This window comes from Schistocerca piceifrons, chromosome 3, assembly GCF_021461385.2.
Source record: "Schistocerca piceifrons isolate TAMUIC-IGC-003096 chromosome 3, iqSchPice1.1, whole genome shotgun sequence".
NCBI classification, from domain to species: Eukaryota; Metazoa; Arthropoda; class Insecta; order Orthoptera; family Acrididae; genus Schistocerca; species Schistocerca piceifrons.
In genome coordinates, this window is record NC_060140.1 from 169,523,200 (window position 1) to 169,540,803 (window position 17,604).

At 35.5% G+C, this 17,604-nt stretch overlaps 1 protein-coding gene across 2 annotated transcripts in view; it reads right to left on the reverse strand.

The window, feature by feature from the left end:
- Window positions 1-1,386: 1,386 nt before the first annotated feature.
- The window catches only part of LOC124787925 (casein kinase I), a 107,622-nt gene continuing 91,404 nt past the window's right edge, over window positions 1,387-17,604 (reverse strand). The window contains exons 6-8 of one of the 2 annotated variants that reach the window (XM_047254913.1): window positions 17,481-17,555; window positions 13,681-13,909; window positions 1,387-4,487 (exon numbers count right to left, since the gene is read on the reverse strand). In XM_047254913.1, the coding sequence (XP_047110869.1) occupies window positions 4,477-4,487; window positions 13,681-13,909; window positions 17,481-17,555 (315 nt within the window). In that variant the 3' untranslated portion in view covers window positions 1,387-4,476. Of the gene's footprint in view, window positions 4,488-13,510; window positions 13,910-17,480; window positions 17,556-17,604 lie in introns of those variants that run through there. The other variant, XM_047254912.1, reaches the window with a different exon arrangement.

Genomic DNA, 17,604 nt, shown 5'->3' on the forward strand with positions numbered 1-17,604 from the left:
CGCCTTTCATCACATCAACTATATATTTTGTCTAAGTCATCTTATATCCTACAGTCACTCAACTTCAGCACCTTCCCATACACCACAGCAAACAAAGGTACAAACTTAAATAGCTTTAGGAAATTATCAGGGGCTCTAAAACTTGAGGGATGATAATGCAAATTCCTTCTATTCTGAAAACAGGCCTTCATAAATTATCAAAGTACTAGTCTTCATGTGTACACTATCATATCCCCTTGCCCTACATATTTCCCGACTAATCTAATGGAAGGTCATTCATGCATGGCTGTAGAAAGATTTTTGATCAGATACCCAATGACTAGGAAAACACATGCAAAAAAACACCACTACCACAGACAACAATGACAACAACAAGAAGTTAAATGAAAGGAGTTATGGTACACTCAAAAGAGCTAATGCAATTTTATGAGCACAGAAAAGTTGGACACATCAGTGACTACCAATCCACTGTGTGTATCATTCATTAAAGGCTAGATGAAGCAGAAGTTAATTTTTTTCTCTTGATAAGTTTTTTCATTAGCAGTCAGTTAAATCTGTGATTTCTAAGTACTAATATAAATTAAAGTTTAAAACATATATGTATTTGCAGCCACTGCCTGGTAACACAACTGATAGCTTAAAATGTAACAGATGATACAAGTAGATTAATAGACAGTACTAATTCTATGAAACTGCAGGATATATACACCATCTAAATATTAATAGTGTCACATGTTCTATGATCAACTACCATTAAAATAATGTTGGTCTGACAAAATAATTGTACAACACTAAAAGAATGAAAGGATATGATTGCAGACTGGCTGTAATTAACTCAATTTTGTGCATCTAAATCCTGTATAATTTAGGGGAAGTGCAGCCATCAACAAAGATAACTGAGCTGAGTACCATCTGACATATATGAAGGACTGGTCATCCTTTAGAAACATCTAACAAAAATAAAGGAAGATAGCGGTTTTCCATCCCGTTAATGACAAAATCCATCAGAGATGGAGTAGAGGCTCGGGAAGGGTAAGTATGGGGAAGGATATCATTCATGTCCTTTGTCAGAAGAACCATCCTGACATCTGTCTGAATCAATTTAGAAAAAAGATGGAAAATCTAAATCCGGATGGGTGAACATGAACTTGAAGCCGATTCCTCCAAAATGTGAGGCCATTTAATTACTGCGCCCCTTGTAAATTAAACACACTGCACAGATTTTTAAATGTAACAAATGAAGAAATGAAAAACAGTAGCAACAGATACGGACTAGTTTCATTTTGCTACCATCATTTTATTGGTATTGAAAAATAAATTAAAGACATTTTTCTAAGGATATCAATACAGTTAATTTTCTGGAAGTATGACAACTAAATCTCCAGATTACGACAAACATTTTATTGAGACTTTTGCCACATTCAAAACAAAAATCGTAACCTGCAGCTAAGTTCCAAAAGCAATTTAACTGAAACAGCTGAAGAACATTGTCTTTGTCGTTAACATGTTCCACATACACAATGATTGCATTATACAAACATATGAGAGATGAATAGAACTTTTTACATAGTAATTATATTTACTGGCAACATGTGTGCTTTTATCAACAGAAAAATCACTTTTCAACATTCAGGTAAGTATCACATGAAGAATTATACTGAAATTAAAGTCATCTCGCTGTTTACGGCAAAGAACATAAACTAAACAAAAAGGGAAGTATGAGAAGACATAGGTGTAATAATAAATAATTTTAGAACATACAATTTTTACAAAGTGTACACTATGGAGATGTCATACACCGATCACCAAATGTAACCAGCTTGTATAATATAAAAAAAAAACCAACAACAGCAATATTGGTAAGTTATTTATGCGAAGCACTATGAAAGTTAACGTCCCACGAGACTGACAGTAGTATCACTTTACGATTACCAAAATTGTAAATAAAGACTGATGTTAAACATCACATTAGTAACAGTATGTAACATGAGATTTGGTAATACCAGCGAAAAATAAACTACACATGTCAGTATATGAAAGGCATAAAAATTAACTCAGTAGAGCCCTGCATTATACTTACATTGCAGGCACATAAGTGTCATTTTACAAATGCACTACAACAGCCACTATCAGTTTCAAAATATGCCATAAAATACAGTGATCTTAATTAAAATTGCTAGCTAAAAATAAAATTACAGGAAAATTAAGTGGACCTTGTCTCATCTAACAGATGATGCTGTGACAGAATTAGCATACCAGTATAAAGGAACAGACGACAGCTTATTTTAATAAACATTGTCATGTAGATAGACCATACATTTAAACACACTGCACAGGGAGATCATGGAAACACTGCTTCTGCATATGTGTGTTTTTAATCTCTGGTAGGAAGAATACAAGGAACAGAAGTTGATTAAGGGGAACATGAAGTGAACTACCAGACTCAATTAGCATGCCCTTGAAACATGTAGAACAGCAATAGTTAAAGCATTTAGTAGTTATAGGCATTCTGCATACATTTTTGGCAGGGTGGATGAAAAGGACTTGCCTCCATGGGATACTCACTTTCAACATGGGAACAAATGAAGGATATTTAAATTGATATACGTAAATTATATCAATTTTTATCACAGCTTAATGCTAACTATGTGATACATCCATTTGCACAGTTAGCACAAAATAGTGATAACAGAACAGATATACTATGTGTGTGGTTTCTAATGAGTCAGTTCTTTTGACCACAAACATTTCTTTGTTACCTGCCTACATGTTTCTCTGTACCTACCATTCCTTTGAACACACTGCCACGTTTAGATGTGTTAGTTACAGGAACTTCGAAATGACAATTCTTTCTTCCAACAATGTAATCCTTTTTCCATGTTCATTAATCACCTCACAGCTTCATCTATTGATAAGTGGCCTTGGATCTGTCTTTTCCTAGAGGAAAATTCAAGTCATGTCACAATCTTTTTTTACCAGGACAACTGACACAATGGCACATACATGTACCATTACACCTCCCCCCCTGCCCCCCCCCTTCCGCCCTTCCCTTCCTTCCTTCCTCTCTCTCTCTCTCTCTCTCTCTCTCTCTCTCTCTCTCTATAAACACACACACACACACACACACACACACACACACACACACACACACACACACAGTGTGCACAACCAAAACTCCTGTTGTCCAGTTCTACACTTAACGACTACTTTCGAATGAATAACGTTCGATGATGTAAAACACTACGAAATATAAACAAAATCATATTATTGAGCCTTAACAGAATTTAAAATATGACATACAACTACAAACTATTAATGTAATTGCCACTTCTTACTAAGTAAATGTAAGTTTATGCAAAGCAGAACAGATTGAACCATTAAGGAAATTATCAGTACAAAACTGACAAAACAAGTAAAAAATTATGTTCCAGCGTTAAAAAACATCCTACTAAAAGTCTTACACATTGACAACTTGCTATAGTACTAACATACTTCACATAAGCTATTTTTAAGTATTTTATACCATATTAGATTTCGATATTGGTTCCTCGGTATGGATCTGACAAATATTTCTCTCCAAGGAGACGAATGGTTGACATCCATTTCTATGAAAACATATTATCTCAATTGACTTCAGAAAAAGTTAATAACAAATATTATGCACTGAATGCATAAACTATTCTGAGCAGTTTGCCCTCAAAAAGTTTGTTAGATGGAAATACGCATTTCTTAGGAAAATTAACTATGAACAAAATCTTAAGAAGCCTGTCAATCCAACGCAATTCTGATATTTTTTCAATATGAAAGTTTTTGTCAGTTGAATAGTGGAATTACAATATGATGAACAAAAATCTCTGGTATAAAAAAAGATATTTCCATACATATAAAGCACATATAAATACTAATCTACTGACTACTGCAACAATCACACAGCAGCCATTTCAATACTTGCATTCAGATAAAATTTGATCCCTAATGCCATAAGGCAGTGGAAGTTATCACAACTAACACAGATAAGTGTGTTCTTTTTGTTTCATATTCACTGCTTGTATATCTTTTTTTTTTTTTTTTTTTTTTTTTTTGTTTCTTTGTTTTCTGTTTGATGAGGAACTGATGTATTCAGCATCGTGTAAAATCCTTTCAATTTTCTGACCTACCTAACTAAAATTTACACATAAGCTTTAGCGATTATCATATATCTCTGTACCGTTCCCTTTCCATACACTTTTTAAAACGGCCCAGGACAGAAAGAAACTGTACACACATTCACACATCTACCAGTCAACTTCACATCTGTCTACTTCTTTTCCCTGTAAACTTTTACTTCTGTTCCAAAATCACTTCTCAGGACTTTCTTTGTGACACAAACAAATGCCCTCATCCAACAATATGGACCAAGAATGATGCATTTAGGTGGCACTAGCTTGAAGCCTGCTTCTTGAAAAATCATTCCTCTGCCAATACCTTTTGTTGTTGTTAGCGACCACCTGGAAAATTTAACAAAATTTCAGCTAAAAGCTTAATTGTCTAGCAAAAAATGCAAATATAATCATGCTTCACAACTTAATAATAAAGGTGCAAAGTATTTCACAAATGAACTGAAAGGTGGCAAAGGCACAACTGTGGCAATACACTTCTGAAATTGTTAAATGGTCACTCAATCTCAAATTAAAAACATCTCTGAGTTTGAAAAGTTCTGCAACTTCAATATGACAAACTTTCTGCTGTTTTGTAGTCCAACATAACAGAGCTGCTCTTTATTGAGCTTTACACAATTTGCTCCCCAAAAAGACAACTGCACAGAGGCAATGGGTACAAATTAATACTCACAGATATGTCCCAAAAATTAGCTGCAATTATACACCAAATATGCTAAACCATCAAAGGTTCCGATCACCAAATGTAACTTAAGTATTGTTCACTGCTAGTTTCTGTTACTCTTCTTCCAGTGTATGTGAGCACAGAGTCTCATATTTCATTAGAGAATCAAATATGGAGGGTTAACTCATTCCCTATAATGCAATGTGAAAAATTGTAACTTTTGACTACTACTGGGCACACAGGTAAGATACCTCCACAGCACACACTATTCAGTATTACAAAGTGTCTCCCACAACAAAACTGAGTAATGGAGAAGAGTTAAATGACTCAGACACACCACAAGAAAGCATAGTTACACCCCAACTGTACCTAATCTAAAGAAATAATTTATTCTTCATTAATAGCTCATACTCATTTCCTATTATTTAGACTGTTAATGGTGTACACTGCTATATTCAAGAGTGGACAAATTTGCTATCAGCATTCTAGTGTAAAGTATATGATTCATGCATAATGTATTTTTAACAAGTGATAAGCAGAACATACTTTAGGTGCATTCAGCCAAATCATATTTACCTTCTGTAAAACATTTTAACTACTTGTTTTAAAAGGCCATTCGTGAGTGTTATATGAGTACCAGCACAATAGTTAGTACCTTTCTTGCATCTACTTCTAATACTGATACTGAGGCAAAGTACATAGTTATTATTTTAACTTTGAGTACCCCTGGGAAAAATTATTCAAGTACCTGTCTTTCAGTCTCTGAAGCTAAGTGAGGTGATGTCAGTTAAGATATTAGACATTTGGGAGCAGCACACTTCATATTCTTATCTGATTATTCCAATTAATTTTTTTCAGATCACTTTAAGGCAGCTGTTGCGACGATTGTATGAGGTAAGCCATGGTCAATTCCTTTCCTTTTCCTTGTGTAACTGCTTTATTGCTCCACGTCATCAACTTGAGTTGAAAGGAAGTTACTTTATACTGAACATTATTTTTAGAAACTCAAATGAGAATTAATGCTATAATGATTCTCTTATGATGATATGCTCCTTACTAATTCTTCAACCTAAGTTGCTGCAGAAACTATTTCTTCATTTTCTCCTCAGCGAAGTATTGCTGCCACGACGTGTTGTGCTTTTCAGTGCGTGAAGATAGTAAAGCAGGGAACTAGATAAAATTGGTGTTTATATATTTATAAAACTGGATCATTCAGTGCTCTGATGCTTAGTCATCTACAATAATTTCACTGAAGCCACATTATTTGTAACTGATACATCAAATAGTTACAATGATTCTGACAAACATTTATTCACAAAGAATAAATACCTGCCCGTTTCTGTCAGCCTCTCTAATTACTTTTAGTGTAAATAAAGTACTGAAGAGTCTAGACTTGGTAGAACAATAGAATATAGTTTGAGCCTAACTAAAATAGCAGGCAGAAAAAAGAAAGTAGCTTATCATTTAAGATAAAAGCTGTAAGTAGCTACAATTTAATTAACGTTTTTTCTACTGTTGTTTTATTTTAGATCCTTCAGTACTTAATGCAAATTAAGAACAACAAGATACACTTGCAGATATATTTTCTAATACTGTGTCAAAGTTTCTAAAAATTACTGACGAAATGCCGCAGCAAAAAGTTGCCTTCAAAACCTTTTTTAGGGAAAAATGTGGGAAGGTGGGTGGGGGGGGTGGGGGAGATACTCATGAGGCCTAACAACATTTTAACAATATAAATATGCTGAACAAATCATTTTTGAAGTACGACTGTATGGTAGTGTATCTTCAGTAGTGTAGTGGTCAATCACTCATGACACTGAAAGTTATTTTATAAAAAAAGTACCGGCGACATTCTGTAATAAGTCATTCCCCAGCACATGTAACAACCAGTGACCATCTTACAATTTCGATGAAATAATTTCTGGCATTCCTCTAGGCTACATACAATTCAATTTCCCATTTTTCTATGGAAAAATTTGCCCAATACATCACTTTCTTTACACAACAAAAATAAAATGTAAGGACGTGCTAGTGTGTGAATGCTTCTGGACATTCAGCTTCATAATAGATGTACAGTTTTCTCTGAAGTCAGAAACTGGTGGAATATACGAACTAAAGTGTGGAGATTGAGCCTCAAATGATCTATAACCAAATTTGTGTTCAGTGCTTCTCGTGCCAGAACATCTGGTGGCAGGGCCATTCCTGACGTACTAGATAATCAGAGTGCTGTAAGTAACTTATCTAAGTGTTTTACCTACGACCATTTGTTGAGGAAGAAAACTCACTGCAGGAAATAATTAAAAAGGGGAGTTTGTTATGCATAAAGATGCACATCTTGTCTCTAATTATGCACCATGTAGTCTTTGATTTCGAAATTCTGAGGCACCATTTTTCATTTTAGGAGATCCTAGGAAAAGCACAACTGAAATGTATTATTGTTTTTTCTTTATTCATTCATTGATTCATTTCACCTGTTTGATAACATAGTAACAGCAGATGAAGTTCATTACTAATGGTAAAGATGGACCATAACTTCTAACTGTTACCATCATATTTTGCTCTGTAAAAACCAATGCATACAAAAACTGAGGTGTTAGGAACAGTGAGTCTAGTAAAATTACAGCATTTTAATTGGTATAACAGAATTTACACAGTTTCTCTTGTTTTGTCGTTACACTTCTTAGAAATGTAATAATGAAACAATGAAGTCAATGAGAAAATCCACCACAGCCCAAAATATGAAACAACATGCATTTTAAAAAATGCACAAGAAATTTTGGTGATCAGGAAGAACTATCACGAGGAATATGAATACAGGATATGAATTTCTCATTTTAACAAATAACTTTTCTCGCCAAGCAGACAGCAGTGTTATGTTGATTGAGGCTGGTTTCTTAATCGTTTTCCATCCACAGCAACACATCAATTCGAAGTATAGAGTTATAGTAAATTCTATAAGCTGCTTATTTTTTAATTACACTAAGCACACAGTAGTGCATTAGACTGCAGCACAGCCAACTAGACTGAAAATAAGTAGATGCAAATTGCACTTTTACAGAAAGAAGGACTAACTTATTAGCTCATTTGTTCTAGATCTGTTCTTTGCTCCTGCATACCCAGGTTTAAATCATTACACAGTACATACATAACACTGACATTTAAATGGAGTCCCAGATAGCAACCAAAACCTTTATTTCATTTCCCAAAAACAGCCTCAACTATGTCCTTAAAATAAGAACTGAACTACAATAAATGCTCCTATATCTGTTAACAACAGCCTAATTTAACATAACCCCCCCCCCCCCCCCAATCCCCCATGCAATGTCAGTTTTCAACTCGTCCAGCCAACGTGTATGCATTTGGGTGTCCTTGTCGTCGTCTCATTTGTGGGGAATGTATGTAGTTTCGCTAGAGAAAGAACTCATATGCTAGTACAAATATTATTTCCTGTTATGTGCTTCTATGTGCCACACATCAGTCAACTATATGAGTGGTTGCCTTTTCTTATTGTACGTATTATTCCATAAATGTACAATGTCAAAGAAAATACAAAAAGAGCTTCATATTAACCCATTCTAAAGTACAAGCAGAGAGAGAGAGAGAGAGAGAGAGAGAGAGAGAGAGAGAGAGAGAGAGAGAGAGAGAGAGAGAGTTTCTGGCTACTTCATCACTACGTTTTAGTTTTATACAATTTGCCATGGTTACAATGAGTAAATTCTCACTATAAGAAGTACCTTATTTCATTTTTCCTTCAATTTTTCAATATATCCAGGCCTCTGAAACTTTGCACATGACGTCCGCTTTTCAAGTTGTCTGTGCAACAGTTTAACAAGTGAAGAATAAAAAGCATGAGACTTTAGGCATGTGGCATGAACCAATCCCAGTGCAGTAATCACTTTCAGTGATGACATCGAAGCTCCCGCGTTCCTGGTTTGGTATTGTGTGAACATAACATGCTTTGTGGCTGGTTTCTACCGTGTACCTGCATTGTACTGTGCTGTGCTGTGCTGTGCTTGTGCTTGTGCTGTACTGTGATTTGTAAAATTCTGATACATGGAATGACACACAAAAAGAGTTCATTCACCTAGTGACAATCCTTTGCATTGAGATGTGCCACTAGACAGCCAGGAGTTGCTAAGAAGCTCTCTGGAGTTTTATGAGAAGGAGAAAGAATAAGTAAGTATCCATGGGCAGCAATCAGTTCCCACTGATAAAGTAGTATAAAACACACCAAGAACTCATGGAATTAGTGCAAGAACAGTAGTAAGTGAATGTTATTGCAAAACGTATGCATGAGTCTTAATGATTCTGACTTCTGGATCAGATAATTTATTTTTAGTTACTCATGGAAAGAATGAAAGCAGCCTGACCATGTAACCGATTTATATCCTTTCCAGACTGATGTAATTCACAGGCATATTTACGCTTATTACAGCAGGAAGGAGTATCCCACTGTAGCCCAGTTGCTAGTACCATTAAGAGAAAGTGAACTTTTCATGGATGGGAAAACATCTAAAAACTGTGCTGCAAAGGTGGGTTTCTGTTAGAAAGCACTAGACAGATGTGAAGTCCTTTTAGAAACGGCACATATTCTTGCACAAAATTGAGGTCAAAGACATTCATTCAACAATATGACTAGAAGAAATGCTGCTGAAGCCGTCAGTATATGCTCAACAGATGAGACTCCAAGCCATAGCATTCATAATCAGATGGGAAGATAAACTAGATTATTTGTGGTCCATGCAGGTTCTCTCAGTGGTTTTGTTCCTGATGCACTTAGTTTTTTGGTCCAAAAAGACAGGTGATTAATGAAGATATGGACCCCACACGATTTGTGCTCCATCTTTCAGCCCCAATCATAAACAATCGCAAAGATGTTATGGTGCAGTGGTTGCAGGTGCAAAATATTGCTGCAGATGTCAGTACAAAGGAGCTTCTGTTATACCACCTTCTTAAAGAAAATAAGCCTATGATGTCCACATATGTAGTAGACGAAATCGCCAAGCAGCAGCAACATACTGTATTAAGGCTGAAACTGTATCACCCCATCAAGGTAGTATGGAGCGACACAATCACATACACAAGGAACAATAACAAGTCCTTTACAACAACAGAGGTGGAGACGCTGTTGTGTGGGAGCTCTTGCGACTGAATGCTGTCTCGTGGAGAAAAAAGATCAGGTACATCAAAAAACTTATTCGAGCAGCACAAACAACCGAAGGTGTCATCAGTGACCATGAATAGCTAATGGTTTGTCTTGGTGAGGATGCGACTCTTTTGGCAATGATTCAACAACAGTGACGATAGGGAGTGGTATGGAATAGTGCTACTGTATCCACAAAATGGCATGTGAAAAACTGCAAGTATTTGTTGTTTATTGCATCCTTGTAATTATGAAACCTAGAGTGAGAACTTATAATCTCTATTATTTTGTCCACCACGTACACACTACTTTCAAGATACTGGTCGTCATCCAGTTATTTTTTTGGTATTCCTTTTGCTATGCTATCACAAGCATGTGCTTTGTTATGCAGCTGTTTATTTGCTGTCATTGTTTCAAAAACTGGTTCTTATATACACTGATACTGCTTAATAGCTTACAGATGGAACAGAAATACATATTGTCTGCTATGTGTATAAAGTCTGCTGTTGCAACATTGTTACTGCAGTAAAGCCAGCCTAACTATGTAATGCGAGCTGTCAAGTGTAATGTTTCACTGGCACAGGTATAGAAAATAAGTATCACTCAGAAGGAATTATAATGCAAAAGCATAACAAAATAATCACAGTTGTATTTGGGGACTATAACAGCAAACCATATTGCACCAATAATTACAAAATGTCCACAAGTAATTACAATAGAAGAAACTGCATTCTAGTATTCTTTCAAACATATCATACCATGCGTTTCTTTTGTGTTACTAATATGGTCCACACACATATTCTCATTATATTCTGCTCTGCACTGTATTCATATCAGTAAAAAAATAATGAACCATCAGTAACACTGTCATAATCCACTGAACAAAGAGGTTAAGATATAATTTAATACTGCATTTACCAATTTCTTTTTTTAGCAGTTTACCATAACCTCTATCTTCCTAAATTAACATGCAAACAATAACCTGTTACTAAACACCAACACTTGTGAACAAAGCCATCATTGCACCAGGCTGTATTTTAAAATTGCACTTTACTAAGCACTACTATTTTCGAGCTTAGCTCATTTTTAAATATCGTCATCATCATCATCATCATCATCATCATCGCTGTAAATTAAAAATCACATACCATGCATTATTATGCATAGCACAGCCATCAAAATGCATGTTCTAAAATATAAAACAGATAGGGTAGTAGTAGTTGACAGTAGCTATTTTGTGTCACACACACACACACACACACACACTCACTCACTCAAACACTAACTCCAAGGTTTGTTTTCTCAGTGTTACTGGTGGTGTAATTGTGCAATAAGACTTTAGTTCTTGTGACCACTATCATTCCATGTATTTTAAGAGGGGTAGAGCTTTAATAGTGACAACTATTTATTTACAGCATAAACAAAATAGATTCACATTTAAAAGTTTTACTGTCCTTCAAAGTGGCCACCAGCATTGTGTATAACACATTATCAGCGATTTAGAAGTCTTCAGATACCTTTAACAGAGCCAGTTGTGTTGATAGTTTGAGTTTAGTCGACTACCACCCAACGAATATCTAACAGTTCTGAAGTGAATGCCAAGAAATGTTTCCTGCAATTTATGAATAACGCTGAAGTCACAAGGGCTTCAATGCGGAGGAATGTGGTGAGAAATACAGCAATTTTCAGCCTTACTGACAGAATGAATCAGTCACAACTTGTGCCATATGGGCCTGAGCACTGTCCTGCAGTGGGCAGGTCCTGCAGAAAGTGTCACCACTTCTTTTTGGCAGCTGGTCACAGGTCATGTTGCAAAAGCTGAACAATCTTGCAGTGTCACTTTCTGCAGGACCCACTCACCATTTTGCAAGACAATGCTCAGGAGCATAAGCACAAGTTGTGATATTTGTTCACTTGGTGGTGGTGGAAAGTGTTGTACCACCCACCACAATCCCCTTCAGCTGCAAACTTCATACCTAACCTGAAGGAAGCATTTCAAGCCATTTATTTCAGAACTGTTATAAAGATTCATCACGCAGTAGATCACACCACTATCATTGTAACTTTCACTGCTAAGGGTATCTTATAACTTCCGTGGCACATGCAACGGGTCATACACAATGCTGGTGACTATTTTGAAGGACAGCAAAACTTTGAAACATATATCTTATTTTGTGTAATTTGTAAATTAACGGTTGCTGCAATTTCAGTTCCATCCGTCATAGTTTAGATCAGGCACCTTTAAGACCGAACAGTACTTAATGATACATGGCACAATTTTTAATTGACGAGGACGATGTAGCCACATGTGTTTTTGAAGCATTTGAAAATGAGCTACACCTAAATTAGTAGTGCTTAATAAAACACAATTTTAAAATACAACTATTCCGAAGAGGTCTTTCTTTGGATTTAGCACAGCTGTGGTTTCCATCAGGAAGAAATTGATCAAGGTTTTGTGAACCAACAGTACCATTTATTCAGTACACAGTTTTGCCTGTGTTGTTAAAAACAAAGGTTATTTGGTATTCAAAATAAGAAATGAACATCTCAAAGTAAGAGATTTGATGAGTAGGTAATATATAATTTTTTCAAAGAGAAGGCACTTCAATAAATGTCCAGTAGACAATTCTCTAAGCTTTGGCATGTGTTGTAGCTGTCTTCTCAAAGATATGTATCACTACCGATGCAATAAAATTTTCTGTTTTCACTTAACAGAAAATCTATGCATCTGCATGACTGCTTTTTTTCCCAAAATTGACAGTCAATCCACACAAGTTTCCTTGAAAGGATAGGATGCACTCAGGAAATGATCATATTCTTCAAAAATTTGCCACTATATTCTTCATTTATTTTTATTCCAGTTTGCAGCATTAAAATGCAGCCTTGGCAAATTAATGATCATGAAATACAAAAACGCTATCTTTTCAAGTGTTTGAAATGTTAAAGAAACCACAGAGTGTGTGTTTCTCCACATACGAAAAATTATTTGTTCCACACGATTCTCGCTTGCGTCAAGTTAATATACATAAGTATCTACCATAATATTAACATTATGTACAGGAACAGAAAAAATATATCTTCACGAACATGTATGTGTACTTATTTACATATGATAATATATTAAAAACACTGAACAGTCAACAGAAGACAGGCAATTTATTAGAAACTACATTCAACCATAAACCATGTGGCTAGACAACTTTCTCAATTTTATTTATGTGTAAGACAGAATACAAAACAGAGTTGAGAACAAGTGATTGCCTGCTGCATTTAAAACAAACTTAGGCTATTTCTCTCACAAACATCAAACACACTGTGTGAATCGAATAAAAAAGAAAAAAAAGGAAACAGTGCCTTTAAGATTATTTTATGTAGCTTACACGAAAAATGCTTCTCAAACTGCACTGAAGCAAAAAAAGAAATATTGCTTCAGTTTTCCGCAATTACACTGTCTTTTACTTCCTATCTTTTGAGTAGAGGAATTCACTTTCATGTTTCTCAATAAGTAGAATCATTGAAGAAATACCGAAATAAAAATTTTAAAAGTGCCCACGTCTTCAAATTTTTAATAAACAATTACAAACAGTGTTTTGACATTTCTAAATAATACAAAGGACACAGCTGTGTGTTGATCAAGCGCAGATTCAACATCATCAAGGACAGAGGGAAACACACACTTCACGTCCGGTCACCACGCTCCTTGGCCGACCTCTCACCTGGCGTGGCTACGCCTGCTGTGGTTCCACCTGCAGCCAATGGACCGGCACCTGATGGTGGTACAGACTTCTGCTTCAGCATTGTCCAGTCAAACGTGTAGTCATACTGGTGGTTCAATGTGCGAAACAAGATACGGAAAAGTTGCCGCAGATACATGTAATCAGGGCTTTCCTCAAATCTCAGTCCACGGCAGTAGTTGAGGTACATGGCAAATTCAGCTGGGAAACCCTGCATGGAAACAAGTACGCTGTGAGTTATATTTGCATAAATTAAGACAACATTAAAACACAAATATTGTGCATTGAGGGGATTTAATAATTTGCAACTTTAGAGCGGTCAAGTTCTAACAAAATACAATCATTCTTTCACATTTAATAAAATTGTAATTTCATTCCTATACCAACAACATTGCTTTTTAGATACAAGTTTTCTACAGGCACAGATAGAATACAAGTTACACAATATATGAATTAGAGGTGGCACTAAAATACATTTTTCAGCAATCATTCACAATAGAGACTCATTCACCAAATTTGCTAAATAGAGGTTGCACATTTTTCTATGCAATAGAATAGGATACAGACCGAGACACCTGTTATTCACAGGCATCGCATTACCAACTGTGTATGTAGATTGATACCATACATCTCTTAAGCTATGAGCTGTACTGTGTGCACATCTACAACCAGTGATTTGTGTCTCAATACAAAATCTATATGATAAAAAATGATGTGGATCCAAAGGAGGAAAAAAAAGAAGAAAGGAAAGGCAAAAAAAAGAAAGGAAAAAAAGAAAGGAAAGGAAAAAAAAAGAAAAAAGGAAAGGCAAAAAAAGAAAAGGCAAAAAAAGGCAAAAAAAGAAAAGGCAAAAAAAGGCAAAAAAAGAAAAGGCAAAAAAAGGCAAAAAAAGAAAAGGCAAAAAAGGCAAAAAAGAAAGGAAAGGCAAAAAAGAAAGGAAAGGCAAAAAAGAAAGGAAAGGCAAAAAAGAAAGGAAAGGCAAAAAAGAAAGGAAAGGCAAAAAAGAAAGGAAAGGCAAAAAAGAAAGGAAAGGCAAAAAAGAAAGGAAAGGCAAAAAAGAAAGGAAAGGCAAAAAAGAAAGGAAAGGCAAAAAAGAAAGGAAAGGCAAAAAAGAAAGGAAAGGCAAAAAAGAAAGGAAAGGCAAAAAAGAAAGGAAAGGCAAAAAAGAAAGGAAAGGCAAAAAAGAAAGGAAAGGAAAGGCAAAAAAGAAAGGAAAGGAAAGGCAAAAAAGAAAGGAAAGGAAAGGCAAAAAAGAAAGGAAAGGAAAGGCAAAAAAGAAAGGAAAGGAAAGGCAAAAAAGAAAGGAAAGGAAAGGCAAAAAAGAAAGGAAAGGAAAGGCAAAAAAGAAAGGAAAGGAAAGGCAAAAAAGAAAGGAAAGGAAAGGCAAAAAAGAAAGGAAAGGAAAGGCAAAAAAGAAAGGAAAGGAAAGGCAAAAAAGAAAGGAAAGGAAAGGCAAAAAAGAAAGGAAAGGAAAGGCAAAAAAGAAAGGAAAGGAAAGGCAAAAAAGAAAGGAAAGGAAAGGCAAAAAAGAAAGGAAAGGAAAGGCAAAAAAGAAAGGAAAGGAAAGGCAAAAAAGAAAGGAAAGGAAAGGCAAAAAAGAAAGGAAAGGAAAGGCAAAAAAGAAAGGAAAGGAAAGGCAAAAAAGAAAGGAAAGGAAAGGCAAAAAAGAAAGGAAAGGCAAAAAAGAAAGGAAAGGCAAAAAAGAAAGGAAAGGCAAAAAAGAAAGGAAAGGCAAAAAAGAAAGGAAAGGCAAAAAAGAAAGGAAAGGCAAAAAAGAAAGGAAAGGCAAAAAAGAAAGGAAAGGCAAAAAAGAAAGGAAAGGCAAAAAAGAAAGGAAAGGCAAAAAAGAAAGGAAAGGCAAAAAAGAAAGGAAAGGCAAAAAAGAAAGGAAAGGCAAAAAAGAAAGGAAAGGCAAAAAAGAAAGGAAAGGCAAAAAAGAAAGGAAAGGCAAAAAAGAAAGGAAAGGCAAAAAAGAAAGGAAAGGCAAAAAAGAAAGGAAAGGCAAAAAAGAAAGGAAAGGCAAAAAAGAAAGGAAAGGCAAAAAAGAAAGGAAAGGCAAAAAAGAAAGGAAAGGCAAAAAAGAAAGGAAAGGCAAAAAAGAAAGGAAAGGCAAGAAAAAGGCAAGAAAAAGAAGAGAAAAAGGAGAGGCAAAAAATAGAAAAAGGCAAAAGGAAAGGCAAAAGAAAAAAAAAGGAAAGGCAAAAAAAAAAAAAAAGAATGCAAAGGCAAAAATAAAGAACGGAAAAAAAAGGAAAATCAAAAAAGAAAGAAAAAGGAAAAAACAGAATCCCATGATTATTTAAATTCTAATAATATCCTTTCTGTAATAATGTCAACATGGCCCACATAGGGTCCATTATCTGTCTTACGTCTGTGGTACACAAAATCATCATGTGAACATGGTGTAACTGCAAAACATTAAATGGCACACTTCCTGACCATCTTTGACAATACTGTCACAGCATGGTGTGCAGACATAATGCATCGGCTGCACAACAAGCAGTGCAGCACCACGAAACTGCATCAAGAAGGCGCTGACCTGATGGCCAATGGGCAGAGTGAGCATTGCCACACCTCCAGGAAGAGAGTTCAGTGCCCCCTGTCAACGCTGATTTAACGAGGCGCTCATGACTGATCGGCTCCAGTTTGACCACAGACCTTGAGAGCCTCAGTACTGAGTAATAGGAAGATGATACTTACACTGCGTTCTGCACATAGTAATAGTGGGTAAAGAAATTGCACGTAGGAGGTGTAAAAAGCAACTCAAGCCATTACATAACATTAAGTTATGTTTCTCTTATTTTTTAGAAATAAAGTGTCCTATTAATTAGAAAGTTTAATATACAGATCATTTTGGATCCTGCCACCGGCCATTGCTGCCTCTCTCCTTCCTTGTTTGTGTTGGTGCTGACTTCCACAGTAGCTGACACAGCACAAGGAAACATGGAAATAGGGTGAAGTGTCTCATAGTACAGGCCATTATTACCTGTTAGGTCATACCTCACTACATCTGTGGCATCCATTAATTATGTACACTGAATGTCTTGTTTGTACAAATACTATGCAGAAGTAAATATATTAAAAGCTAAGAATTTATGTAGACTGTTTTTAACTATGAAAGATTTTGTAGTTGACAGACACATTGATTGTTGCAGATGTTCACGGTATGTAAATAATCAGTTTGTACTTAAGTGTATACATATTTTCTTGTGTTACCAACACCAACGTGCACACACTTCTTTGCTCATTCTCTGTACCACACGCAACTGATTATGAGCTATATGTCCTAAAAATGGTATGGCAAATAAGTAGTTCTGAGGTGCAGCACACTATGTACAACAAGAAGTCCATTACCAAATATATAGAAGCTGCAGACCACCCAACAAAGAATATTTTTGGAATACATGGGTATGTCCCATTCACTGCATCATCAAAAAGGTTCAAGATGTTATCAATTATTCTAAATACCATGGAGCTAGTTTGCAAGGTATGAAGAGAACTACCAGCAAGTTGAACGCTTGAGTAAAAGCGTTAAGGTTTACTTTTAGTTTAATTGGTAACACATTGCCCATGACACACAAGTACCCGGGTTGGAGTCCAAGTCTGCGATAAAGTAACTTCTCAAATTTTCAATGTACATTTTACATAATAGGAAATATCCACATCAATGAATTACATTTGTGAGACCTTATGAAACATGAATCTCAGTTACAAATATGAGTGATGATACTACTGAATTACAGGTGTGTTTCAAAATCTATTAATTTACATTTAGTACTTACTTTACACAAAACCTCAACAGGTGTTGACATCTTCTTTTCACTTATCTTCTCATATTTCTGTTTTTTTGTTGCAGCCTGAAAATTAAAGAGGCTCGTTATATGACATACAGCATTATTTACACAA